The following is a 27,927-nucleotide window of genomic DNA, read 5'->3' as shown; positions in this document are numbered from 1 at the left end:
GCAACCACTTAGAATACCCTAGCAACCACCTAGAAACACCTTAGCAACCACCTAGCAACCACTCAGGACACCCTAGCAACCACCTAGCAAAACCTTAGCAACCACCTAGCAACCACTCAGGGCACCTTAGCAACTGCCTAGCAATGCCTTAGCAACCAACTAGCAACCTCTCAGGACACACTAGCAACTGCCTAGCAACACCTTAGCAACCACCTAGCAACCACTCAGGACACCCTAGCAACCACCTAGCAACACCTTAGCAACCACCTAGCAACAACTCAGGACACCCTAGCAACCACCTAGCAACACCTTAGCAACCACTCAGGGCACCTTAGCAACCGCCTAGCAACGCCTTAGTAACCACCTAGCAACCACTCAGGACACCCTAGCAAGGAATTACCAACCACCTAGCAGAACACATTAGCAATGCCTAGCAACCACTAAAACACCCTAGCAACCACCTAGCAATGCAGTAAATCACTGATTTATGATTGTCTCTGACATTTATTCATTCTGCTCAGACTTGTTTTCAGGAAACACCAACTGTTACTCACACAAATACACACACACACACACACACACACACACACACACACACACAGGGCTGGAGTGGGACTCCTTTTTAGCTCTGGAGTTTCAAGCCTTAGAACGTCCCACATCAGTCGACGACTGACTATGTTAAAATAATGTTATTTCCAATATAGTTTCAAATGACACTAACACACTAACACGTTTTTCAAGGACACAGGTGCCTTAGAACTTCACATTTTTATATATAAATATGAGAATATTAATTCTTTATAGATATCCAGTCCTTTGTAATGGTTGTAATAAGTAACCCAAACAGTATTATATGTCTTTACACTACAAATTAAAAAAATTATCTCTCTGGTAAGGTTTGAACTCGGATCGCTGTCTTCGTAACCGAACATGCTAATCACTTGACCACGATCTCACTATTGAATCCAAGTGTTTGGGATAAAAAATAAGTATTGCACTGTTATCTGCTGCTATTGATGTCTACTTTTTTTTTACCCTACTCTTTCTCTCTTTTTAGATTTCTGATCAAGTTATGTCAGACTTATTAATGTAGTGAATCATCTGATTTTTATTAAGCAGGTGTAATAATCATTAATATTAATTAATATTCAGTAAGGTGCCGCTGTTTAAGGTGAAATGATAGTTACATCATCATTAACCTGCGGGCTGCAAAGCGCGCGCGCGCGCGCACACACACACACACACACACACACACACACACACACACACACACACACACACACACACACACACACACTCACAAACACAGAGAACAATTATTTGAATTTAGACATTTTTATTCACTGTAATACATAAAGATAGCTACATTCAAAATGGAAGATGGTAAACAATGTCTAATGTCAATGTAAACAATTACAATTAATTTACCTGTGTTTTATAAATAAATAAATATATATATATATATATATATATATATATATATATATATATATATATATTAATTAATATATATAATGCACACTTTTTTATTTAGGCACTAAAAAAGTCACACTTGAAAACGGGTGTGGTCCTCTCCATAAATGGAGAAAATCTTAATTCTGCAGGTTGATTGGCTGTGCCTTGCCTTCTATTGGCCAACGATGATGAGCCGTCTTTAGGTTCCAGAACTTTCTGTGGTGAGTAGGTTGTTTTAGAGTTTTGCTCTTATAATTGCTGTTTAACGTTAAATTAAAACATGTATATTAAAAAAATTGCTGTAGCTTGTAGTGGATGTAAAAATAGCCATTCATGTCCTTAATCCTAGCGGGATTTCAGGTCTGCATGATAATTCAGGCTGAAGCCGTTGTACTAACGGTTAGATCTTAACTTTATGCAGGCTGTATCACGTACAGTCACTTTATACTGTAATAAATTTTAAAATGAAGTCGCGATTACAAGAGGTACGATTCAAGTCGCAAAAGCTGCAATTATTTTGATAAATAACGTTACTGTGGCGAGGGCGGCCCATTAAAACATCCTACTAACTATCGTCAACGTACTTAAGTTAATCAGCAGCCGACCGTTACAGCAGAACCCACGAGCTTGTATTTCACTGATACTGAGATGAAATGAAAGCCGCGAGCTAGAGGTCTGCATTCCCGCGGCCCGCGGCTGTACTGAAGCTGAGAACCGGACGTTGTGTGTGTGTGTGTGTGTGTGTGTGTGTGTGTGTGTGTGTGTGTGTGTGTGTGTGTGTGTGTGTTAGACATTTGACCTGCTTCTTAAGGTAACGTGTCCTCTCGGCTATTACAGCGAGTCTTGTGGTTAGACACACATGAGCATGTTACCCTGCAGCTGGAGTTTTCTTTACCGCGTTTATCATGAATCAGCTGTGATATCCGCGCATGTAAGACTGTAACCGTGGCCGTTTGTCCGTTTCACCGTCACTCCGATGAATAACTCGAGCCGCGGTAACCGCAGTCGAGAATAATCCAGCCTTTTCTGTTGCGTGTGGGAACACAATGACCGATTATAGGTGTTTAAGAACTTGTTCGACAGCGCAAAAAAAGCAAGCGAGATTATATTTACATCACTTTATTTGTTGTAAATGCTCTTGTCCTGTGCATGTAGTTTAGCTTTGTTTGAAACATTCAAGAACAGTGTTTTCTTTCAGCAGGTAAAATAAACGAACAAATGATATGTAAATGTGTAAATTATACATTTTATTGCAAGATTTCTTGTGCTGTGAAGTAAAATCTAAAATTGGTTATGGAAAGCATTGTCAGTGCACTGTGAATGTCCTGAAATCAATATAAAAATGTAACACAATCTAAATGCAATGGTTTTATACAAGTTTACTTAATATTGCAGATAGAATTTATGTAATTGACATTTAAATACAATAGTCATTTCCCTAGTACAAATGTGCTTTTTATGCGACATGATTGTTTCTACTTTTATCTTTTAGAACTGTTTCACCAGCTATCCATCCTGTGTCAGGTAATGATTTAATATATTGACAGGGTAAAAATAAACATGCTTTACTTACAAAAATTCTGGATTTTTGCAGCAGTTAAACTCACTTTTTGGATTGTAATCAGTTTTTAAGATAACATTAATTGCATACATTTATCAGACCACTACTATAACATGACTAAGGGGGGAAATTAAGTGACCAAACATTCTGTTTCTCCAGATTTGTTAGTTATGGCCTTGATTTAAAGGGATGGTTCACTCAAAACTGAAAGTTCTGTCATTTACTCACCCTTTGTGTTTCTTCTGTTGAGCAAAAAATATGCTTTCAAGAAAGCTGGAAACCTGTAACCATTTACTTCCATAGTTTTTATTTTTCCTATGTACTATGGAAGTCTAGTGTTGCATCAATTTAGCTTTTTTTTCCTCCAAAATATCTTTAGTATTCAACAGAATTAAGTTAGTCATAAAGGTTTGTAACCACTTCAGTGTTAGTAAAATGCATAAAAGTAAGTCAGTTGTTTATTTTGGGGGGAATTGTCCCTTAAATTATTCTTTTATAACTTTGGTCCTATTCAACTTCATTCTATTACATTGTTTGGTTACTACTTTTCAAATAAATGTTTTTTTTTTCCAAGGAAAGTACAGTTGGTCTGAGTAACACCCAGGTTTTTTTGGGTGTGTCTGAAAAGTGTTATTCCATGGGATATTGATTTCTTAAACTAAAAAAAAAAAAAACATTTGTATTGTGTAAAATCTAATACAAACATGTCTTGAAATTAAAAAAAAAAAAAAAAAAAGAATTGATTTACTGAAATGCATAACTACAGGTCTAAATTGTAAACCCAGAGAAACAGTTAAGGGGTCTGTTTTTCCTCCTGGGAAATAATGGTCTGTTTTTCCCCTACATCACTTTTCCAAGCATCTTTTGCAAATTGCTCTGATAGTATGTTTGTCGCAAATTGACTCCTTTAAAAAATACATACATGCTTTTGATATATCCAATTTATTTTATTTACAGATTAACTATGTTATTGATAAGTGATGTTTAACATGGAGAGAAGGTAATGCATAGTTGACATTAATTTTCATTAAAGTTATTTTTTGTCCCTTTTTCAGAGAGACTCACCAGATATTCGAGATTCTTCACTGCACTTTGCATCTTGGTGAGTGTTGGATAACATTTTTATTTCAAAAATTGACAACAATAGTTGTTGCTTTGACCTAATTTGTTCTATTTTCTTTGTTTTTCAGGTTTCTTGTGAAAAATAAAACAACTACTTCTGTTGTTTTATTTTTCAGTGTTCTCCATTCTTACAGGGGATTACGTTTCTTTTGTTTTAATAAACTTAGCATTTTGTAATTTATTTATATATATTTATATATATATATATATATATATATATACATATATATATATTTTTTTTTTACGTTTTTATAAAGACTTCAGTTCTGTATTTTTTTTCATAATTGTTGTTTTTGTTGTTATAAAAAAAAAAAAAAAAAACTTTATAAATTACACACTGTACTGTCTTCTATAGTTGCTAACCTCTGTTTTCTTCCAGATACTACAAGTTTCATCTTCTCAGGTTCTGCCGTGCTTTGCGTCAGGGGAAGTTTTAAAGTATGTGCCAAAGAGAAAAATATTGGTTTGCTTTCTTTATGTCTCCTAATGTGGCAGAAGTCACCTCATATCCTAAAAAGTACTATGCATAACTATAGACCTAATTTTAATCCCAGAGAAACAGTTATGGGGTCTGTTTTTCCTTGTGCAAAATAATGCTCTGTTTTCTCCCTAATTAACTTTTCCGAGCATCTTTTGCAAATGACTTTGATACTATATTTGTCGCAAATTGCCCTCTTTAAAAAACAGATAAATGCTTTTAATAAATCCCTAACTATTTATTTTATATACAGATTAAGTATATTATTGACAAGCAATGTTTAACATGGAAAGATGGTACTGCATAGTTGACATTAATTTTCATTAATGTTGTTATTTTTGTCCCTTTTTCAGAGAGACTTATCAGATATTCCAGATTCTTCAGATACTACTGGTTTCATCTTCTCAGGATCTGCAGTGCTTACATCGGGGGGAAGTTTTAAAGTATGTGCCAAAGAAAAGAAAAAAAAGTAGTTGCTTTTTAAATGTCTCATATTATGCCAAAAGTCACCTCATATCCTAAAAAGTACTTTAATGTAACACCATTTCTGTACATTTAATTAAGTTTATTTTCAACACATGTAAAGAATTTCAGTTTGGTGTGTCTGAAAACTGTTATTCCACATAATATTGGTTTCTTAAATAAAAAAATAATAATTATTATCGTGTAAATATAAGTACTGACATGTCTGGAAATACAAAAAAAGTGTACAAGTACTTTACAGTGAAACAAGAATTTGTTTACTAAAATGCATAACTATAGGCCTAATTGTAATCCCAGAGAAAGACTTAAGGGGTCTGTTTTTCCTCCTGTGAAATAATGGTCTGTTTTCCCCCAACATCACTTTTCCGAGCACCTTTTGCAAATGACTCTGATAGTATATTTGTTGCAAATTGGCCTTTTAAAAAATACATAAATGCTTTTGATGTATCCCTAACTAATTATTGTATATACAGATTAAGTATGTTATTGATAAGTGATGTTTAACATGGAAAGAAGGTACTGCATAGTTGACATTAAATTTTCATTAATGTTATTTTTTGTCCCTTTTTCAGAGACACTCGTCAGATATTCCAGATTCTTCAGATACTACTGGTTTCATCTCAGGTTCTGCAGTGCTTACATCGGGGGAAGTTGTAAAGTATGTGCCAAAGAAAAAAAATGTAGTTTGCTTTCTAAATATCTCATATTATGGCAAAAGTCACCTCATATCATAAAAAAGTAGTTTGATGTAACACCATTTCTGTACATTTAAATACATTTATTTTCAACATGTGAAGAATTTTAGTTTGGTGTGTCTGAAAAGTGTTATTCCACGGAATGTTGATTCCTTAAGTTAAAAAAAAAATTAAAAATCTGTTATTGTGTAAAAATAAGTACTGACATGTCTGGAAATACAAAAAAAAATTGTAAAAGTACTTTAGAGTGAAACAAGAATTGGTTTACTGAAATGCAAAACTACAGGCCTAATTGTAAACTCAGATAAACAGTTAAGGGGTCTGTTTTTCCTCCTGCGAATTAATGGTCTATCTTAAATCACTTTTCCAAGCAAAAGCAAATTACATTTGCTTCCTCCCTTTTTTTTGCTGATCTGAAAAATGGTCCAATCCGTGACTGAAAAATTGAAGTGTGATCTGAATTGTGAGATTTGTGACCCATTGCACCACTAACGTTTATATGTGTATTTGTTTCTTTTAGACTTGTGTTTTATTTGTAACTTTTTTTGTTAAAGGATGCCACGAAAAGGGAAGAGATCTCAGGCTCAGAAATTGCGATGGAGAAAGGTAGACCTTCAAGATGTTGAGACCACCCTTTCCAGCCATAAAGAGGTACTACTAAAATTTGCCAGTATGTCTCTGTAATTTGTCGAGTTAAAGCAGTCACCTATAAATTTATTGATAAAAATAATAGTTTAAAAAATTTTTTTTTTTTATAAATGGGATCAGGAAAATTAAAAAACTGCAGTTATTACACGGTTAATTATTTTCTCATCATAATGCCTTAAAGGGATAGTTCACCCAAAAATTTAAATTCTGATATATACTCACCCTTGGCCTGTGCCAAAGCAGTTTGACATTTTGTTCTTTTAAACACAAAATAAGTCATTTTTAAGAGTGGAAATTACTTGGTTTTGTCTTCAGGGCCGGCCCATGGCATTGTCAGGATTGTTTTCCTTTAGGATTTTTTTCCAGCTGTGGTGGCAGGCCTTTTTTTACACCGATCTACTAACTACCTGTGGCGTTATTTCAATGAGAAATGTCTATTAGAAGTTGAGATCGCATTTATGTAATAGCCTATGAGCATGCAAATCTCTTTGCTTGTGGGCTGAATTCTTCTGCTCATGCACAAAACTTCTTACACACCCCCTCAAATATAAGCCGCTTCAAGAGTGCGCAGATCTTCTTGTGCAATGATTCGGGTGTGTGTTTAAACAGACAAATACACTTAAAAATGTGTTAACATGTCTGTCCTGCATTATGTATTTTAAACGCAACAAATTTTCTCTTAAATAAGCACGAACAATTACTAAAATAATCAAATATTTTCATTATAGATCTGTACATTCTTAAAGTTACACCTCTGTTATCAAAGAAAACGCAATGAGAGATTCCTCTGCTGCTCTTCACTAAATAACTATAGTAACTTTAAACAATATGCAAATACAATCAAAAGTGAAGTAGATTTTTTTAGCTTTATTTTATGTATAGGCCATTGATTTTAATAGGCTAAACTTTTTATTTTATTGTCAGTATTTTCTAATGTTTGCTATGTATTCTATCATTTGAAGCTATTTGGTGTCCTGTATTTTGCCTTGGGCGCCAAATTGGTTAGGGACAGGCCTGTTTGTTTTCCATGGTATTTGTTTTTACTAATGATGTCGGTGGTTACAAGGTTTTTCTTTTTTAAGAATAATGTATTTTGTGTGCTACTGAACAAAATGACTTCAAGAAGTCAAGGGGGAGAAAGTACTTGCAGAATTTACACATTTGGGCAAACTATTTCTTTAAATTTCTCTTAACAACAATAGTCAAGTGTTTGGTTTAGGTAAATTTAGTCAAGATCATTAACTTGAATAATGACTTATTTACAATGTCTGTCTGATTTTACACCAGTAAATGTCACAAGATAAACCTGCGGTCGAATGTTATTTGAGAAGTAATTATGCCTAAATGACAATAGACTACATATAAGATATAACAATATTATAACAAGGACAACATGTTTGTGCACTTTCTAAAGACATTAGTTCAGTTTTTGAATTAAGGGTAGGAAATGAATGCTTTACTCTTCGATTATTAAAATAATCATTAGTTGCAGCCGTAGTTATTATATTCATTTATGTTTCTGCCTTTGCCACCATCTGTAAACGTATTATGAAAAATATGTTGCTGAGGACAACTAAATACAAAAACACATTTTGTATTCTTGTTTTGTTAAAATTACTCCATATTGTGCTAAGGGTTCAACAATGTTCTAGCCACTTTAACATCAATTGTATAAAAGCCATTTTGAATAGCAATCTAATATAGTAAATTATTTTTACAGGTTGAACAGGCTAGTACCAGTGCTGCTGTTGCCCCACTTTCTGTAAGCCAGTATGCAGAAAGTGATGATAATGCACCCAAGTTTGTGTCAGTGCAGGCATCTCATTGCCAGGGTGATGTTCGGTATGATGAGTTCTCAAGAAATCACCAGTGTGCCTGTATATCACTGACATTTTTGGCCAGTCACAGTGCAGGGCTTCAGTTCAAGATGTCCGATCTTGATAGAGTTTTAGAAGAGGGGGATGCTTTGTATGTCAGCGTTAAAATGCAGCTTATCAGTGAAAGAAGATTCCTTAATGACCATCTGTCCATGGAGGAAATACCTTCTGAACTTACAACATTTAACCGAACATACAATGTTCACAAGTCTGAAGTCAAACTTGGATTACTCAAAGCCAAAGGTGCCCCTGATATGGAAGATTGGTTTTTGCCTCTTGCTGAAAGATTGCAGTGTCTCGCAGCAGATGTCACATTTGCACTTTTAATCGTTTCTCCAGAATGCATTGCATTGTTTAGAGATGGATCAGGCAGATATGGATTCTTTGATCCACATTCAAGGACTGCAGAAGGCTTGCCTGATAAGACCGGATGTGGAACTGCTGTCATGTTAACTTTTACTCATCTAAGTGACATGACCGATAAACTTCTTGAGCTCTTTCAGGATCGCCGTGATGGAGCAAGCTATGAATTCATGCCTGTTTCTTTTGAAACTGAGCAGTGGGCTGGCCAGCAGCCATTACTCTCAGCTTGTGCTCAGTTTTCACAAGTAATCTCAGTTCTACCAGAACCAGAAGAAAATGTTGCTGTACAAAATAGCGGTGCCCGAGAAAACCAAGCCCTGATAGCAAAAAAAAACAAGTCCAGGAGAAGAAGAGAAATGCGAAAGACAATTGCCAATTTAAATTGCAGAGAATCCAAGGACACAACTGCATCTTACATGATGAGAAAACACAAACAAAGAGATGATGAGAGGTACCGGTATGCTGCCTGTTTGCAGTATCGGGCAGCTAAGAAAGAGGCTGTTTGGGTGAAGTACCAAAATGCTCACTTTAGAAACAAAAAGAAAGACTACAGTAATATGCGATACAAAGATGATATTGTTCAGTCAAAGAAGAAAGAATTTATGGCTAGGAGGTACACCACAGATCCAGTTGTACAGTCAAAGAAGAAAGAATACATGGCTAGGAGGTACACCAAAGATCCAGTTGTACAGTCAAAGAAGAAAGAATACATGGCTAGGAGGTACACCAAAGATCTAGTTGTACAGTCAAAGAAGAAAGAATACATGGCTAGGAGGTACACCACAAATCCAGTTGTACAGTCAAAGAAGAAAGAATACATGGCTAGGAGGTACACCACAGATCCAATTGTACAGTCAAAGAAGAAAGAATACATGGCTAGGAGGTACACCACAGATCCAATTGTACAGTCAAAGAAGAAGCAATACATGGCTAGGAGGTACACAATAGATCCAGTTGCACCGTTAAAGAGGAAAGAATACATGGCTAGGAGGTACAGATCCGATACCATCTTCCAGGCAAAAAAAAAAGCACACATGGTCAGGAGGTACTGTACCGATACTGCTTTCCAGAAAAAAATGAAGGAATACATGGTGAGGAGATATGCGGATAATTCTGAGTTTAGAGAACATCACATTCTTCAATGTACCCTCCGTAAGAAACAAAAGTTTGATACTACATCACGTATTCTTCATCAGATGCAATGTGCACTGACGATTAAAAGGAAATACAAGATGTGCATCCGCCCCAGCCTGGAAACAGTCCAGCCATTGGTCAGCAAACTGATGGAAAGTGCAATTCATGCATTCCGGTGTAAGATTCAGCAAGGCCCTACATACGTCTGCACCGTTTGTCACAGAGTCCTCTTTCTGGACCAGGTCAAGGCTTGTGATCGATCAAATTATGAAAAAGATGTTCAACTTTCCTCATTCTGCCTGACCAGAAAGTATGTGCATACTTGTGACAGTGCCTGCTCAGATGATTGCACCGTTCCAGAAGAGAGAAGACGGGAATGGATCTGCCACACTTGTGACAGCCATCTGAAACGAGGGAGCATGCCTTCAATTGCAGCAGTAAATAAGCTTGAACTGCCACCTATCCCTGCAGAATTGGCTGAGTTAAATGTGCTGGAACGTCAGCTTATCGCAAAAATTTTACCTTTTGCAAAAATAGTTGCACTGCCCAAAGGACAACAGAGAGCAGTTCACGGTGCTGTTGTGTGTGTGCCTTCAGAGGTGGAGAACACTGTCAACTCTCTGCCAAGACCAAGAAGTGAGTCCCAGCTCCTACAGGTCAAATTGAAGAGACATGTCAGTTTTAAGGGATACCAGCATTTCCATACTGTAAATATGCACAGTGTGATTGCAGCTTTATCCAAGCTGAAGGAAGTGCATTCTGAGTACAAGGATATCTCCATACAAGAGCCTGAGGTATCTGAAGATCAGTTTGACGAAGACATTGATGCAGCAGAGGATAACCAAGAAGTTGGCACTGCTGAGCACGAGGAGCAACATGTCAGTGTGGAGGAAAAGGATGAACTTCGCCCCGGTCTTACATTGGACACGTGCATGCAGCCACCAGACATTGCACATGACATCTTGTCGTACGGTGAAGGGATCTTTAGTATCGCACCTGCACAAGGAAAGAAGCCTGTTGGATTTTTTAAAATCCCAAAACTGGAAGCCATGGCATTCCCTGTCCAGTTCCCCACTGGAGAGAACACAATCGACGAGGCAAGGCAGACATCGGTTTCTCCTAGCATGTACTTCAACGTCAGATTGTTTTGTGTTGATGCCCGATTTGCAAGGGATCAAACCTACCTTTTCTTTGCACAATTTGTGACAGAAACGCAACTGGCAAGAAACAGCATGTCCATTCAACTTCGAAAAGGTAAACCCATTACCAAAGATGGCAGAAGAATCTCCAATAGGATGCTTCAGGATTCAGATGAGGTTGAGAGACTTGTTCACAACAGGGATGCCACACGATTCATGCAGCCCCTGAGAGGCTCTCCAGCCTATTGGGAGAAGACGTTGCGAGATCTCCAGGCCATGATTCGACAGCTGGGGACACCTACTTTCTTTTGTACATTCAGTGCAGCAGAAATGCGATGGCCTGAGATTGTGACTGTAATCAAAGCTCAACAAGGCGAAGAAATTGACTTTTCACAGCTTGACTGGGCGACGAAATGTGAAATCCTTAGGAGTAATCCTGTCACTGTCATGCGCATGTTTGAGAAGCGTGTTGATGCATTAATGGCTCACCTGCTTTTGTCACCTGCACAACCCATTGGTGAAGTGGAGGATTTCTTCTATAGAGTGGAGTTTCAGGCGAGAGGAAGCCCACATATTCATCTGCTTGCTTGGGTAAAGGATGCCCCAGATCCAGAGGAAGATAATGATGAGACAATTTGTGACTTCATCGACCGTTACGTATCGTGCAAGCTTCCAGATCCCAATGTTGATCCTGAGCTTCATAAGATTGTGACAGAGGTTCAGCTTCATAGCAAAAACCACTCAAAGTCATGCAAGAAAGGCAAGGTGGTGTGTAGATTTGGATTTCCAAAACTACCAATGCCTAAGACCATGATCACTCATCCAATGCCAGAGCGTCCTGATGAGGGGGATGATGAACCTACTGACTCGGCAGCCAAGAAGAAAGCAAGGCGAGATGCGGCTAAAAAAGCAATGAATGAAGCCAAATCAAAACTCAAGCCTTTGTGGGATTTGCTGAATGATCCCAAATCTTCCCTCGACAATTTGTCAGACCTTTTAACCAAGTGCAATTTGTCCATGGACGATTACCTGAACTACGCTGAAGGACTCACCACTGGCAGTGCAGTTCTTTTGAAGCGTGATCCAAAGGAGACTTGGGTGAATGGCTACAATCCTGATTTGCTCAGGGCGTGGAATGCGAACATGGATATTCAGTACATCCTAGACGCTTACAGCTGCATCATGTATATGCTGTCCTACGTTTCAAAGCCAGAGCATGAAATGAGTGGCTTTCTTAAGAACGTGATCCAGAGTGTTCGTGAAGCCAACGTTAATGAAGAGGACGAAATGAAGCACATAATGCAAGCCTATGCCAAGCACCGGCAAGTAAGCGCTCAGGAGTCCGTTGCGCGAACATGCAGCTTGCCATTGAAGAAGTGTTCACGAAGTGTTGTGTTTGTTCCGACGGATGACGATGCCCTCAAGATGAGTCTGCCCATAAGTGTGTTGCTGAACAAAAATCCTGAATCGGAGGACGTCTGGATGTCAGGTTTAATAGAAAAATACAGAGCAAGACCTCTAACGTTGGAGTTTGAAAAAATGTGTCTTGCGGACTTTGCATCCAATTACCGTGTTGTGTACGGTCAGCAAATTAAAGGAAAAAATGTCCTCCGACTGCTTCATGATATGGGATTTATTCAAAAGAGGACTGTTGGCAAGCCTGCAGTTATCCGATATGCTCGCTTTTCAGAGGAGAAGCAACCGGAAAAATTTTATGGAAGAATGGTGAAACTTTACGTTCCCCATCGCCACAATGAAGAGCTGAAACCTGAGGATTTTCCCACATATCAGCTATTTTATAAAAGCGGATTTGTGGAACTTCCTGGACATCCTGGTCTCCGGTTCCCTGTCTGCGGCATAGTAAAGGCATACCAGCAGAGATATGAAAAGCACGGCAAAGTTGTAGATAAAGCATTTGAACAACTTCAGCAGGAAGGACCATCTGAGAGTGCTTGGACAGCTTTTGCACCAGAAGTTGAAGTGGATCGCCTGGAATGCATAGCTGAACAAGAAGACGTCGGTCCAGAGGAAGACGACGAACAGGATGAGGTCCCTGAATTCCAGCCTCGTAATGAAGATGGCGATGGAGTTGCACCGCGCATAGAGGCGCCACAGATGAGTGTCGAGTTTGTCAGGAAGCTCTTTCGGAGTTTAAACAAGACACAGGCAGCCATATTTTACACCATTCGGCAGTGGTGTCAAAATCGTGTGTGGGGACTGAATCCAGAACAGTTTTTTTACTTCGTGTCAGGTGGTGCTGGATGTGGAAAGTCGCACGTAATCAAGTGCGTATACACTGAAGCAACGAAGATTCTACGACAACTTCCTCAGCTCCGGGAGGATGGGGATCTCTCCATTCCTACAGTGATTTTAAGTGCATTCACTGGAACAGCAGCGTTCAACATTTCTGGAAAAACTCTGCATTCCATTCTAAAGCTGCCAAGGAACTTGAAGCCACCCTATCAAGGACTTGGGAACTCTCTTGATGATGTACGAGCAGGATTACGTCACGTGGAAATCTTGATTATTGACGAAATCTCTATGATTTCAAAAGACTTTTTTGCATACATCAACTGGAGGTTTCAACAGATCAGAGGCAGCAAGAAACCCTTTGGGGGCATTTCTGTCATTGTGGTGGGAGACTTTTATCAATTACCGCCCCCGGGAAAAGCCAAGCCACTCTGCGTTTACGAAGAGGATGTGCTGGACTTTTGGAAGGACCACTTCCAAATCATAACCCTCACGGAGATCATGCGGCAGAAAGAGGACCTTGCATTTGCCCAGCTTTTAAACCGATTGAGAGTGAAACGGAAATCTGATCCTCTTAAAGAAGAAGATAGATCTTTGTTATTGCAGGCTGTGAGGAATCCCCAAGACTGCCCACGTGATGCATTGCACATATTTGCAACCAACAAGGAAGTCCACAGTCACAATAGTGAGACGGTAAACGCTCTTCATGCTGACATCATAACCATTCATGCTGAAGATTACCGGAAAGACCCAAGAACAGGTGGGATGAAAAGACAGACTAAACCTGTCATGGGTAATAAAGACGACCTGCTTGACACCATACAAGTTGCAGTGGGAGTCCGCATAATGATGATAAGAAATCTGGATGTCGAAGATGGACTCGTCAATGGATGCTTTGGAAACATTAGAAACATTGTGACTAAAACAAGAGATGGAATTGCATTTGTGCACATGCTTGGCATTCAGCCCGACAATCCAAATGCTGGCCAGAAATACAGACGACGACTGCAAGGTGAACAGGACACTTTAGTCTACATCGAAAGATCAGAGGAACCTGTAAAGAAAAGAGCAGTCCGTCGACAATTTCCAATCAAGTTGGCCTACGCATGCACCGCTCATAAAGTTCAAGGCATGACCATGCAATCGGCTGTAGTGTCACTAAAGAGGATTTTTGAGCCAGGAATGGCCTATGTTGCCCTTAGCCGAACAACCTCACTTGGTGGGTTGTACATCAGAGACTTTGATGAAAAAAAGATCTATGCTGATCCGGAAATCACAACCTCGTTGGAGAGGATGAAAATGGCAACGCTGGAAGGCATCATGCCACTTTTTGACTGGAAGAAAAGCAACACCAGTCTGGTAGAAAAACTTATTGTTGTGCATCATAACACAGAGGGACTCCAATCACATGTAGAAGACATCAAACACCATCATGAGCTGCTTCTATGTGATATCTTTTGTGTTACGGAAACGCACCTCTCCGGATCATGCATCTCATCACATGTCCAGTTGGAAGGCTTTAAGATGTTTGCAAGAAATAGACATGCGTCTTACTCAACCCTTCCAGAAATGGCAAAGAAGGACTGTGGTGGAGTTGCAATTTATTGCAAAGAGGACATTCAGGCGGAACCTCGACACTTTATACACCACGTCACCGACCTGGAGTTTGTCGTCATCAAAGTTGATGCACCAGTGACTGCAACAATTGCTGCGGTGTACAGGCCACCAGACTATAGTCTGGAAAAATTTTTGCCAAACATCAGGGGCCTTCTTGATTATTTGGAAATGATGAAGGAGAATCCCATAATTGTCTGTGGAGACTTCAACGAAGACCACCTCTCGTCTGGAAGAAAGCCCATTCTGGAGTTGTTCCAATCCCAACAATACCAACAGCTCATCACCATGGCAACCACAGAGAAACAAACACTGTTGGATCATATTTATGTTTCTCATCCAGACTTGTGCATGCAGTCAGGTGTTTTACACACCTACTATAGCTATCACAATCCAGTGTATTGTGTTTTGCCTAAATAATTCAGCCAACAATCCAAATGCTGGCCAGAAATACATGCGCAACTGCAAGGTGAAGAGGACACTTAACTCTACATCGAAAGAGCAGAGGAAACTCTAAAGAAAGGAGCAGTTCGTCATCAATTTCAAATCAAGATGGCTAACACATGCACAAAGTTCAATGCATGGCCATGCAATCGGCTGTATTATCACTCAAGAAGATTATTGCCGTATTTGCAACCAACAAGGAAGTCCAGAGTCACAATGCTGAGATGGTAAACGCTCTTCATGCTGACATCATAACCAATAATGCTGAAGATTACCGAAAAAACCCAAGAACAGGAGGGATGAAAAAGCAAACTAACCCTGTCATGGGTAATAAAGACAACCTGCTTGGCACCATACAAGTTGCATTGATTGGGAGTCTGCATAATGCTGAACAAAAATGTGGATGTCAAAGATGGACTTGTCAATGGATGCTTTGGAAACATTGTGACTAAAACAAGAGACTGAATTGCATCTGTGCACATGCTTGGAAATCAGCCGACAATCCAAATGCTGGCCAGAAAAACATACGACAACGACTGCAAGGTGAAGAGGACACTTTACATCGAAAGATCAGAGGAAACTCTAAAGAAAAGAGCAGTCCGTCGACAATTTCCAATAAAGATGGCTTGCGCATGCACAAAGTTCAAAGCATAATAATGCAATCGACTGAATTAATTGGAAATGATGGAGAATCCCATAATTGTCTGTGGAGACTTCAACAAAGACCACCTCTCGTCTGGAAGAAAGCCCATTCTGGAGTTGTTCCAATCCCTACTATACCTACTGCTCATCACTATGGCAACCACAGAGAAATGAACACTGGCCTACGTTGTTGACTTAAACTGAACTGGGACACGGAAGACATGTAGATGCGTCATAAACAGCATCCTGTATTCTACCTGGTGATCTGGATTTATGGTCGCATGAAGGCGGTGTGTCGTACCTGAGGTGGTTGCTGTGTGAAGAGAGTAATGTCAGCAGCAGTAAGGGACATCAGGAGGACATTGTGGCATCTTCAAAGTGTACACGGCAGTGACAGCAGCAACAGTTGGTGAGTACTACTGTGGCTTTTTAAATGTTCCATTATTTTATGTTTTTCCTTTGTATTTGACATTTTGTACTGAATGTATGACTTGCAGTGGCGATGCTGGTTCAAGCCTCAACTCAGTCAGTTGGTGTTTTTGTGTGGAGTTTGCATGTTCTCCCTGCGTTCGTGTGGGTTTCCTCCGGTTGCTTCAACTTCCCCCACAGTCCAAAGACACGCGGAACAGGTGAATTGGTATCGGTTAAATTGGCCTGTGTGTGTGTGTGTGTGTGTGAGAATAAGTATGTCCAGATGTTTCCCAGAGATGGGTTGCGGCTGGAAGGTCGTCCGCTGTATAAAAATGGGCTGGATAAGTTGGTGGTTTATTCTTCTGTGGCGACCCCGGATTAATAAAGAGACTAAGCCGACAATAAAATGCATGAATGAATAATTTTATGTTTTTCCTTTTGTATTTGTGTTTGACATTTTGTACTGAATGTATGACTTGCAGTGGCAACGCTGGTTCGAGCCTCGGCTGGGTCAGTTGGTGTTTCTATGTGGAGTTTGCATGTTCTCCCTGCGTTCGAGTGGGTTTCCTCCGGTTGCTTCGACGTCCCCCACAGTCTGAAGACACGAGAACAGGTGAATTGGTATAGGTTAAATTGGCCTTTGTGTGTGTGTGTGTGTGTGTGTGTGTGTGTGAGTAAATATGTATGTCCAGATATTTCCCAGAGATGGGTTGCAGCTGGAAGGGCATCCGCTGCATAAAAACGTGCTGGATAAGTTGGCGGTTCATTCCGTAGTCGTAGCTCCAGATTAATAAAGCCGAAAAGAAAATGAATGAATGTATGACTTTTTCTGTTATATTATTAATTTGTTACAGGCACAGCTTTAACACAACAGCAGCCTTTTCAAAGTGGACAGAATTCTTTGAGATTCAATCTAAAGCTAAGTATTTTGTTTCAGTTGTTTGTAGTGCCTTATAATATAGTCACATTTTCAGCATAATGTTAAATCTTAGTCTCATTCAAGTGTTTTTTTTTTTTTATGTTTTTACTACCAGAAGACCCAAGAAGATGTTGACTGAGAAAACAAATGTCCTGCAGTATTGTTGAGGAAGACATCTACCTAACTATATATTGGTGAGCATGCTGTTAGGATCCCGTCATTTAATTGTAGTGTGTGTGTGTGTGTGTGTGTGTGTGTGTGTGTGTGTGTGTGTGCGTGTACTAATATGCATTTAAATTCTAAAACAAATGAGTTGTCATGTTACAAAAGATTCTATTTTAAATATTCTTTAAGCTTTCTCCAAAAAGAAATGTAAAAAATATATATTTCCACAAATTAAGCTGCATAAACTAAGGCATTATTAACAAGGTTATACACTAACCATTTAAATTAGAATTTACTGGAGTTGCTTGCTTCTTGAACTTAAAATACTTGAAAAATAAAATAAATAAAAAGCTTTTAAAATCTTAAAAGTTATGGAAAAAAGCTTTCTTTGTAGTTTTTTGCATCCCTATTATTGTTAATGGCTGTTCTAACTAGTGCTTGTGTATATAGTGTTCTTATTATTGATTCATCAATCTCATGGTTGTAGGAGAAGACCAGGTGTATGCGCACTACGGCATTGCAGAATGATGGACCAGAGGAAGAACATCTCTACTACGGAGGTATTCTGAAACAAGTGAGTTGTGCCGTTACAAAAGCTTCTATTTTAAATAGTGTTTAAGCTTTCTCTAAAAGGAAACTTTTACAAAATATTTCCAAAAATTAAGCTGCATAAACTAAGAGGCATTATTAAGGTGTTTATTCACCTAAAAATTTAAATTACTGATATTCTACTCGTTTCAAATATGTCTGAGTTGCTTGCTTCTTGAACTCAAAATGCTTGAGAATGCAAAAAAAATCTTTAATGTTGTGGAAAAACAGCATTGACTTTGTGTAATTTTTGCATCTACTATGAATGTTAATGGCTGTTTTTTAATGGTGCTTGTGTATATAGTGTTCCTAGTATTGATTTATTAATCTTATGGTTACAGGAGAAGACCAGGGCGTTTGGCATTGCACACCACGGCATTGCAGGATGACGGACCAGAGGTATACTTTATTAGTACTTCTAGGAGAGTCTTGTGGTTCAGTGCATCTTGTCATAACTTGTGCTTTGTCTTTAAGAAGTCTTTAAGAAGTATGGACTTTGTAAAACCTTAGATTTTAAAGTAAACCATGATTCTCATTTTCTCTTTGTTCCTGAAGTATCCAAACAATCAAAATATATATATTTTTTTACTAATAATTTTGTCACATCTGTTTTGCCTCCTCTTCCTCAGGATATACAGTCTGTGCATGCCAGATCCAGAGGCCAGATGGTGGAAGGCGGTTTCCTGCAACATTTAGATAATTTACATAGTTTAAAAATGTTATTAGCTTATACATTTAAAAAATGTTGTTATGTTACGTGCCACGCCCAAGGAAGATGGGTACTCCCTTGCTGAGTCTGGTCTTTCCAAGGTTTCTCTCCAAACTTTTTGGAGTTTTTTTCCTTGCCACAGTCGCCAATGGCTTGCTCACAGGGGGTGTTGTGCCAAGTCCTGTCTTCCCCTCGGGTCCTTTATCTTCAAACTTAGATTCCATTTAATAAGATATATAGTAATTTAACCATAAAAATGTTAATAAAAAGGAGCTTAAAAGTAATTTAAAACAAGTAAAAATAGGCTTAAGAGTACAAATAAAGCTTAGTCAATCATATCATCACAATTTAGGATATTTGTATGCAGTTTAGGTTTGAATATGTTTGCTTGTAATAAATACTAATGAGTAAAATATTTGCACCATAAACTATTAAGTGTTATAAATCAATAGTTTAACTTTTTTTTTTCTCAGATTAGAGCTGCAAATTATTTGCAGAAAGGGACAGTAGGTCAGGTAAAAATTGATTATCACATATGGCCAAAGTACATTTTTACTTTTAACAACGTAAAAAAAAGAATAAAACCCATTAGCATTTAGATGTTTCTTAGGGCACATTAATATATTAATTAATTAATAATAACAATAATAAAACAATTTTATGTTTATAGCTGGCATGGTCTTTATTAAATAAACATTCCCAGCACCAATTTATAGCAAATAATCATGTCATTTTATTATTATTAATTAAACCATGTTTAGCAGGGTGATTGAACTGCAGAATTATTTATAAATTTAACTCTGCCACTGTACACAGTTTGTGATAGTGCACTGAATGAGGTTTTAAATTAAAATTAACCATTTCAAATGCACATATTTATAATATTATATAATTTATTATAATATATAATTAATATAAAATATTATAATATAACAATTATAATAATTTACAATGAAAAACAGTCATAAGATAAACTTTATTATTGCTCAATTGCTTAAATCATTATTCTAACATTTTAGTAGGTGTGACTGGGATCAAACTGGTGGGCAGGATTTAGCACAACAGGCTTTTTTAAAAATTGATTTAATAAACAATTTGGTTTAATTGGCACAGTCAGCTTGTTTTGTCTTTATTGAATGTCTGTCAATGCTACATCACTATTGACTTTAAGAAGCAAGTATTCAGTACTACAAATGCTAATTGCATATGTTAGATTAATCACAGTCTACCTAAATGTGCTTTAAGGTTTTAGGTGATGTTATGATTTCTTTTTTAAACATAATAACAGTTTTGCAACTGCATCTGATACCCAGATGATTGTAAGATGCAAGTGGTTAAACAAATTTGGACCCATGTTGAATTACAATATGTGAAGGGAAACAATGTTGCTATATTGCACAACTTTTTAAAAGCTTTACCATTATTGTGGTTATCCTAGACACAACCATTTGTTATTGAACCATGGATGCAGTCACAACGGCTTGAGGACAAGTATGACTTCTGAAGGGTGATGACAGCTTTAATTCAATGGCTTATTTACATTTATAAATAAAATTGCTGACAACCAAAAATTCCCATAGACTTAACTTGGGCACAAAATGGCTTACAACAATATCTAGATTAGTAAGTCGTAGAAGCTTGAGAGTGGGCTCGTTTTACTCCGCCTATCAAGTCGGTATTAAGTAGTGACATAACAAATTTGTAGACACTCCCTAGCAACCACTTTAGGCCCCCTAACAACCATATAACAACATAAACAAGCCATATTTCAGCACAGGAATATCGTAGAAAGACAGGTTTTGGGTTCTTTTGATGCAGGTTGATCAAATCTCTATTGTCTTCACCTATTACAAAGGCGTTGCCACACCCTAGCAACCACATAAACACATGAATTTAACCATTTCTCCACATTTACTGCTATTTTGCCCAGTTTAGTACCATTTTGTACCCCATCGATTTAATTTCAGAAATGAAGATGCCTAAATTAAGAGGAACTTGGTATAAAAGGAAAATCAGTTATGATTTCTGAGAGAGAAAATAAAAATTATTTATATTTTAAATTTAAAATACATTTAAAAATACATATATAAAACATGTTATATAACATTTCGTAATTTTTTAAAATACTTTTAAATTGAAAAGGAATCAAATGCGCTACCATTGGATGTATGACTGATTATCTGTTTCTAATTGGCTAAGCCGTTGCAAAGAGTTGGTCACAAGTTCGAGTTGGATCATTTCATGGATTCTACAGTTGAGGTGAGTTGTGTTGTGGCTTTTTCTTCGAACTTCTGTTAAATCACTTAAAATGATAAATAAAATGCTGTGGAGTGTTGTCACATGTATATATGTTGGCCATTTCTATATAATTTATAAAAAAAATATATACTGATTAATTTCGTGTGAACAAGCGAGCAGTCATGCTAACAAAGATTTAGGCGGGAAGCCGAGGCCATAACTAACCTTATAGAGGTAAAGTTGGTTTTATAATCACAATTTTGTTCATTTAGAGGTCTCTATATTAAAATGTTGTACTTAATATACATTGGCTGCTTATATGAATTCCTTTTTAGAATTTGCAAAGAATACTTTTCTGTTATTCTGGAAAATGTCTGAATATCCGAATATAAAATAAACTTTACCTCTACACTAACCTTAGTTACTAATATCTCAATGCTGAAAAAAACAGCTTATGCTGGTCTTGTTGGTCTCAGTGACTACGTTTACATGGACATCAGTTATCGAATTATTTGCTTTAATCTAATTAAGACAATAATAAGTTTTAGGTGTTTGCATGAGTTGCTGTTTAAGTGTTAACGTTACTTTCATGATCGCGTTTACGAGATATTGGATGCAACTATGAATTGCTGGTTTTAAGTAAAGTTCATACCGCATGCTAAATGGAAGAAAAAGAAAACCTCCGCATTACACGATGCAGGTGTCTGTAGTCTGCACTAGTGATTTGCGGATCGATACTTAAATATCGATTATCTCCGATAACGTACCAGCTTTGTCTATTCTAGAATCGATCATCTTATCAAAATATCGATATTTCAATAATTTGGAGCAAATATGTATTTTATTGGAAGTAGAAACACAGCGGAAAGTAACTACAATTACCATAGTTTCTCTGAATAATGCCAACTTAGTCGAACTACTTTTTCTTCCGCCTGCAAAATCATGTGCGTAATATGGCACCGTACAACTGCAGTGCAGAGACTAGAGCACGCTAGCTAGCCAGTAGCCACTCAGTCCGCTGGGCTGGCACATGCGACATTTTGTGTGGAGCTACTTCACGTCCATAAACTCAAACGTTGCAGTTTGTAACACGTGTAACAAAACAGTAAGGTACTGTAGTGATACTAAAAACCTATTCAAACATCTACAAAAATCACAAGACAGAATATTACAATGTCATGACTAGGCAGTCTGAAGAGGAGGAAAGGAGAGGTACAGGTGCTGCTAGGGCGAGACAGACATCGCTTTCAGAGTCCTAGGTGCAGGCAGGCACTATCCAGGTACAGAGGGAGAAAATGTGACGATGTGGCTGTATTAGGGGTGTACCTAATTAACATGTCACTAAATGAAAAATGCTGTTTACAAGGTTAACCCCTTATCAGAGTATTGTCTTAATCACATTAAAATCTAATTATTGGTGTCCATGTAAAGTAGTCTGGTCAGGACCAGCAATGAAATCAGCAAGACCAGCGTTGAAACATACCAGTTTTTTTTATTTTTTCAGCAGGGAGCTAGCTAGCTTATTCACTATATTTTTTTTTAATAAAAACAATTTCAGTATTTCACTAGTCTATTCTAGAACAAGTAGAATATTTTCTAGTGTTTTCCAAAGCTATATTATTAAAATGATTAATCATAATACTAAAAAATATAAACTATTTGTATCTATGTGTCCTTTTTATTTATCGCCCACTCATTCTGTGTAAAAAAAGTGCAGTATTGTTTTGTAGTTTTTTTGTTGTTTTTATCTAATGTGAACTTACATGGGTTGATAAGTGTTTTTTTTATGCATGGCATCTCTTTTTCTGTTTTAGGAATATTTGACGATGGCATCTAATGCAAGAGGCAACAGTGAGTATGAACATTAAAAAATTTTTAGGTCTATAACCAATTTTCCACTATTGTGTCGAACGGTGCGGATCCAGACCAGTGAGCATGCAAATGGCTAAATTTTCCACTGTGCTGCAGACATAACAAACTCTGCTTATAACACAAATACCTAAGTTGTTGCCTTGGTATCCTGAGTGTAATGTAAACATGGAAATGGTCATATAGACTTGGTGACATCATGTACAGGCATACTCTATCAGTTTAGTTCACTGGTACTACAGTTCAGTAACAGGGTCACGTGGAAACCTTTGTAACCATGTCTGAATGTTCGACACAATGGTGGAAAAGCAGATAATGTTAAATTGCAATTTCTGATACGATTTATGTGAACAGTAGTGTTATCAACAGTAGTGATATTACAACGTATATCAATGTTACTTAGGTTATGTATTTTTAAAATGTAATTTTAGATACAAAAAATAAATAAATGTTATGCATCTGCATCATAAATGTAAAAAAGCTTCTTCTTTTCCAGTATACTGCTCTGTAAATGTTTTATGCTTAGTAATTAGTAGTTATGCATAGCAATACCTCTGAATCCTGAGATGATACATTGTTATTTGATGTTCATCATAATTGTCCAACATTATCACATAAAAAAAAAAGATTGCAACTAACAGTGAAAACTACTCTTTACTAGAAATCAGAAAAGAACAGTGCATAATCAAGAAAGCATTTATTATTTCTGAAAGTCGCATCAAGAATATATTGCTAAATGTTGAATTGGCAACAAGTACAGTGACTAATCAAAAACAGAGAAATACTAGGAACTGTCCCTTTAAACTTACAGTACACCGCAAATATAAAACAGAACCAACGGTTTTTTTTTTATTTGTTTATTTAACGTTTTATTGAAAACTGACATTATTCTTATTCTTTTTCAATCAACAGGACCCACCGTGTTCGTGGTCGGTGACAGCTACATTCGCCGTGGGGAACAGTGGGCAAGGCAGACTGTCGGGACCAACCTTGGTCTCGACGCCCATATCAGGTGGTTTGGCTGTGGAGGCTTGGTCTGGAGAAACCTTCTCTCTTTCTTTCACCGCTGTCTTGGAGGAAGAGCTGTGCCAGATGTCCTGCTTGTTCACTGTGGTGGAAATGATCTTGGTAAGATCAAGAGTATTATACTTGCCGCAATGATCAAGCAGGACTTGCGAGACCTCCATAGACAGTTCCCTCAGATGAAGATTATCTTCTCTGCCATCACCCAGCGATGCCTGTGGAGGTCTGCTGAGAATCTGAAGAAGGTTGACAGGGCACGGCGCTTTGTCAACCGTGTGATGGCTACTTTTATGGTGTCAGTTGGTGGTGCCATTGTTCATCACCCTGAGATAAAACATAAAGATCCTAGCCATTTTTTACGTGATGGAGTTCATTTGACCCCTTTGGGCAATGACATATTTTTAAACAACCTTGCCCGGTGTCTGAAAGATCAAATCCAGTAGGGTGATGCTGGATTTGAAGTTTCCACCAAATTTAGGGATGAAAAATGGCTACGATGTTTTAGTTTTTTTGATATGTGATGAACAATGTGTGTGTTTTTTTTTTGTTGTTTATTTGATGTTGTTTTACCTAGCCATCACACTTCAGACAGATCTGTCACAGCTTTTTCTCCCTCTTCTACCTTTTCCCCTCTTCTCCTCTTTTCCAGACCCTATGCTTCCTCAGCCAATCCACCTGATAAACTTCTACAGCACTTTACAATACGGGGCACATAATTAATATTATTCTATTTACAAACATGAACTAATATATGTATTATTAATTGATAGTTTGTTCATGCTAGTAAAAACACTATAACTATGTGTCCCGTATTTAAAAAGTGTTGCATTTATTTTTCCCCACGGTGAATGTAGCTGTCATGATCACCAGCTGGGGCATGCACAACCTCTACTAGATGACACTCTATTCCACATCTGGATTACATTTCCCATAAAGCTTTGCACCTCCACAGATGATACATTTTACCAGGAGGATTTCCTTGATTGCTGTTTCACTTTTTTTCTGTCATCTGGACTACTTAAGACTTACACATCAGAAACTGGAATGGATAGTCCAATTTGTTGGAATCATTCCTTTCGGCCAGGATGAACTGATTCAGGTTTCAGGATTTATATATTGATGATAGTTTGGCATCCTTTCACCAGCTTTAGCCGAGACACCACTTACCAGCTTCAAACTTTTTCATTGTCTACATACAAGACATTTTTGAGAAAACATTTTACACTGTGTGCAGAAACCTGCACATGCTGAATTGGACAGGGTGGCAGATATTACGCCATTTGAGAAGGGATCCGTGTCTTCTTGAGAATATAATAATTTTCTGTATGCAACATTTGGAAGATATGAAGTTCCTACATGATCATGTTTTTTTTTTTTTTCATTCATTTTCGTTTTTACTTAGTCCCTTTATTAATCTGGGGTCACCACAGTGGAATGAATCGCCAAATAATCCAGCATTTGTTTTACCTTTTTGCCACAACCCATCACTGAGTAACACCCATGCATTCTCATTCACACACATACATTACGGATATATTAGCTTACCCAATTCACCTCTACCCTCTTAGAACTTGTGGGGGAAACCAGAGCACCTGGAGGAAGAACGCCAACACGTACTGTATAAAGGTTTTCTTGTTTTATGTTATCAGGTTTTTGATTTTCATTGTTTCATGATTCTTAATTGTTTAATGTCTGTCTGGATTTTGTATTACTTTGTGGATTACCTGACAGTGCTGTTTGCTCCTCATTTTGACCCTGCCTGATAGAGCTGCACAATGCATCGTTCTAGTGTCATTATAGCAATGTGATCATTTACAATAGTCACATCACAGGATATGCAATGTTGAGTTTGTTTTATAATGTATCATTTGCATGTGTTTTTGAGGCTTGTAACTATATAATAATTTTAAAAGGATTCAGGAATAAGAGTGTACCATTTTTAAATTTTAATGCAATTAATTTTACTTAATTATTTTTATTATTACCTGAATTACCTGAGATTCAGAAAACACTGTTCATTTTAATTGTATATTTGTCATGCATTTATCAATGTTTGTAGATTGTTTCTTAGATTTTACACATGTATTCCCACTACAGAATCATCTCAATCAATCTAAACTTGTTTTTTTTTTTTATTCAAATATAAATATTCAAGTTATGTGGTGAAATTTTATTCACATTGCAATATACAATTGTAGGAATAACAAAATATGTTAGATTTTTGACATCATGCAGCCCTACTGCTTGCTTTGACACTACTTGGTTCATAAACTGCATTTTTGAATTCTCACTTATGTCATCCCTAAGTTATCATGATTTTGTTTTGGTGTTGATTTTGTAAAAAATAAAAATTTTATCCTGAATCCAAGTCTCTTCACTCTCATCGTAAGTAATTAAGAACAACAATATTTAATTTATTCAATTTAGGTGCACTTCTACATTTGTAGTAAAAGCCAACTACACTATATGAATACATAATTTTGATTTGCCTTTATGCCAAAAAAATCACTTAAAAAAATGTTTAATATAAATAATATTTACTACAGTTTACTACTGTAAATCAATACATATGATTCATAATGTGCTTTACTAAGAAATTCATTTGAGCAACTTTAAAAGCAATTTTTTAAGTATTTCAATTTTCACCACTTGGACTGATTTTACTCCGCCTATCAATCTGGTATTAATTAGTGATATAAAAAATTGTGGATGCTACTTATCAACCATTTATAGCATATAAACAGCCACAAAACAACAGTAAAAAGCCTTATGTCAGCACTTGACCTCTACAGAAAGAGGGTTTGGGTTCTTTTGATTTAGGCTGTTAAAATCTATTTTGTTTTCAACTATTAAACTGCATTACCACAACCTAGCAACTACTTCAAAACCCTAGCAACAGTATGATAATGCATTTTACCCCGTCGATTTGCCACATCGTACATCTCCTCCCACATTTTTTGCCCTACACTGATGAGTGAGGTGTCAAATCGACCAGCCTGTTGAGGAGAGGTGTACTAAGATTTTTCTAAGAGGTTGGTGGTTCACTGCTTACTCTGCCTATCAAGTTGATATTAGGTAGTGACATAACAAATTTGTAGACACTCCCTAGCAACCACTTTAGGCCCCCTAACAACCATATAACAACATAAACAAGCCATATTTCAGCACAGGAATATCGTAGAAAGACAGGATTTGGCTTCTTTTGATGCAGGTTGATCAAATCTCTATTGTCTTCACCTATTACAAAGGCGTTGCCACACCCTAGCAACCATTTACATTACCCTAGCAACCACATAAACACATGCATTTAACCGTTTCTCCGCATTTACTGCTATTTTGCCCAGTTTAGTACCATTTTGTACCCCATCGATTTGCCACGCAAACCCCATTCACATTTCCTTTAGGAAATGTACAATTCTAGTTATTATTATTATTATTATTTTATTATTATTATTATTATTAATTTATTTTGACGTATAATCAGAAAATGTTGGGGCAGATTTCAGTGAAGTAAAATTTTACAGTGCAAATGTTCTTGTTGCAAAAAGTATCATAATTATTATGAAAATTATATTTTATATAATTACAATGAATAGTACTGTTCAGTAGGGATGGCGTGAAGCTGATGTTTTGATCCAGTGTCGAGATCCCGAAGCACAAGTGTTTCGAAACACTGTATCGAAGCATGATATGAAACACCCAGGTGATGTGACCAAGATGATTCTAAACACCCAGGTCACGTGGTTAAGATGATTCGAAACACTCAGGTCATGTGACTAAGATGATTTAAAAAAAAACAAGTTCATGTGAAAATAGCGATTCAAAACATCAGTAATTTCAGAAGCGTTTTTAGACCTGGCGAATCTGCGTTTGACTGCCAAGAAAAAAAACAAAAAACTATTTCGTAAGGCCTAGTGGACTGTGCATGTGCACAGAATCTCAACTTGTACAAATACTCTGAAATTATGACTTGATGTATTTTATTAATGTTACTTTTTATGACCAAAACGACATATTTAATCACAAAGTGTTCATTCAGATGTCAGACCAATTTTAACACAAAACACATTATAAGCATTTAAAACCTACATCTAAAGCTG

The 27,927-nt window shown here is 37.2% G+C and overlaps 2 protein-coding genes across 3 annotated transcripts; both read left to right on the top strand.

The window, feature by feature from the left end:
• Nucleotides 1-1,601: 1,601 nt before the first annotated feature.
• On the top strand, nucleotides 1,602-19,265 carry LOC147846680 (uncharacterized). Its single transcript, XM_087236663.1, has 14 exons — nucleotides 1,602-1,676; nucleotides 2,948-2,979; nucleotides 4,072-4,118; nucleotides 4,518-4,576; nucleotides 4,970-5,059; nucleotides 5,672-5,757; nucleotides 6,349-6,445; nucleotides 8,163-16,314; nucleotides 16,403-16,534; nucleotides 16,799-16,929; nucleotides 17,171-17,429; nucleotides 17,888-17,974; nucleotides 18,330-18,387; nucleotides 18,618-19,265. Exons 7-8 carry the CDS (start codon nucleotides 6,350-6,352, stop codon nucleotides 15,237-15,239), a joined length of 7,173 nt encoding a protein of 2,390 aa, XP_087092789.1. The 5' UTR covers nucleotides 1,602-1,676; nucleotides 2,948-2,979; nucleotides 4,072-4,118; nucleotides 4,518-4,576; nucleotides 4,970-5,059; nucleotides 5,672-5,757; nucleotide 6,349; the 3' UTR covers nucleotides 15,240-16,314; nucleotides 16,403-16,534; nucleotides 16,799-16,929; nucleotides 17,171-17,429; nucleotides 17,888-17,974; nucleotides 18,330-18,387; nucleotides 18,618-19,265.
• Nucleotides 19,266-20,439: 1,174 nt separating this feature from the next.
• On the top strand, nucleotides 20,440-26,190 carry LOC147846679 (uncharacterized). Of its 2 annotated transcripts, XM_087236525.1 has the most exons (4): nucleotides 20,440-20,515; nucleotides 20,897-20,956; nucleotides 22,750-22,786; nucleotides 23,717-26,190. In XM_087236525.1, exons 1-4 carry the CDS (start codon nucleotides 20,510-20,512, stop codon nucleotides 24,268-24,270), a joined length of 657 nt encoding a protein of 218 aa, XP_087092651.1. In that variant the 5' UTR covers nucleotides 20,440-20,509; the 3' UTR covers nucleotides 24,271-26,190. The 2 variants fall into 2 exon arrangements, with proteins under 2 accessions (XP_087092651.1, XP_087092652.1); XM_087236526.1 differs by lacking the exons at nucleotides 20,440-20,515; nucleotides 20,897-20,956 and adding an exon at nucleotides 21,907-22,045.
• Nucleotides 26,191-27,927: the final 1,737 nt, after the last annotated feature.

This window comes from Danio rerio, chromosome 1, assembly GCF_052040795.2.
Source record: "Danio rerio strain M-AB ecotype USA chromosome 1, GRCz13ab, whole genome shotgun sequence".
NCBI classification, from domain to species: Eukaryota; Metazoa; Chordata; class Actinopteri; order Cypriniformes; family Danionidae; genus Danio; species Danio rerio.
The sequence above is the reverse complement of the archived record's forward strand: the minus strand, read 5'-3'. Positions and strand labels throughout refer to the sequence as shown.

What these genes read in the sequence shown, in the direction of transcription:
- LOC147846680 (XM_087236663.1), top strand. Translation starts at nt 6,350, where the DNA reads ATGCCACGAAAAGGGAAGAGATCTCAGGCTCAGAAATTGCGATGGAGA. An exon ending in CCCTTTCCAGCCATAAAGAG is followed by an intron (nt 6,446 to 8,162) that starts GTACTACTAAAA and finishes TTATTTTTACAG; the next exon opens with GTTGAACAGGCTAGTACCAG.
- LOC147846679 (XM_087236525.1), top strand. An exon ending in TCATGGATTCTACAGTTGAG is followed by an intron (nt 20,957 to 22,749) that starts GTGAGTTGTGTT and finishes TTTCTGTTTTAG; the next exon opens with GAATATTTGACGATGGCATC. An exon ending in ATCTAATGCAAGAGGCAACA is followed by an intron (nt 22,787 to 23,716) that starts GTGAGTATGAAC and finishes TTCAATCAACAG; the next exon opens with GACCCACCGTGTTCGTGGTC.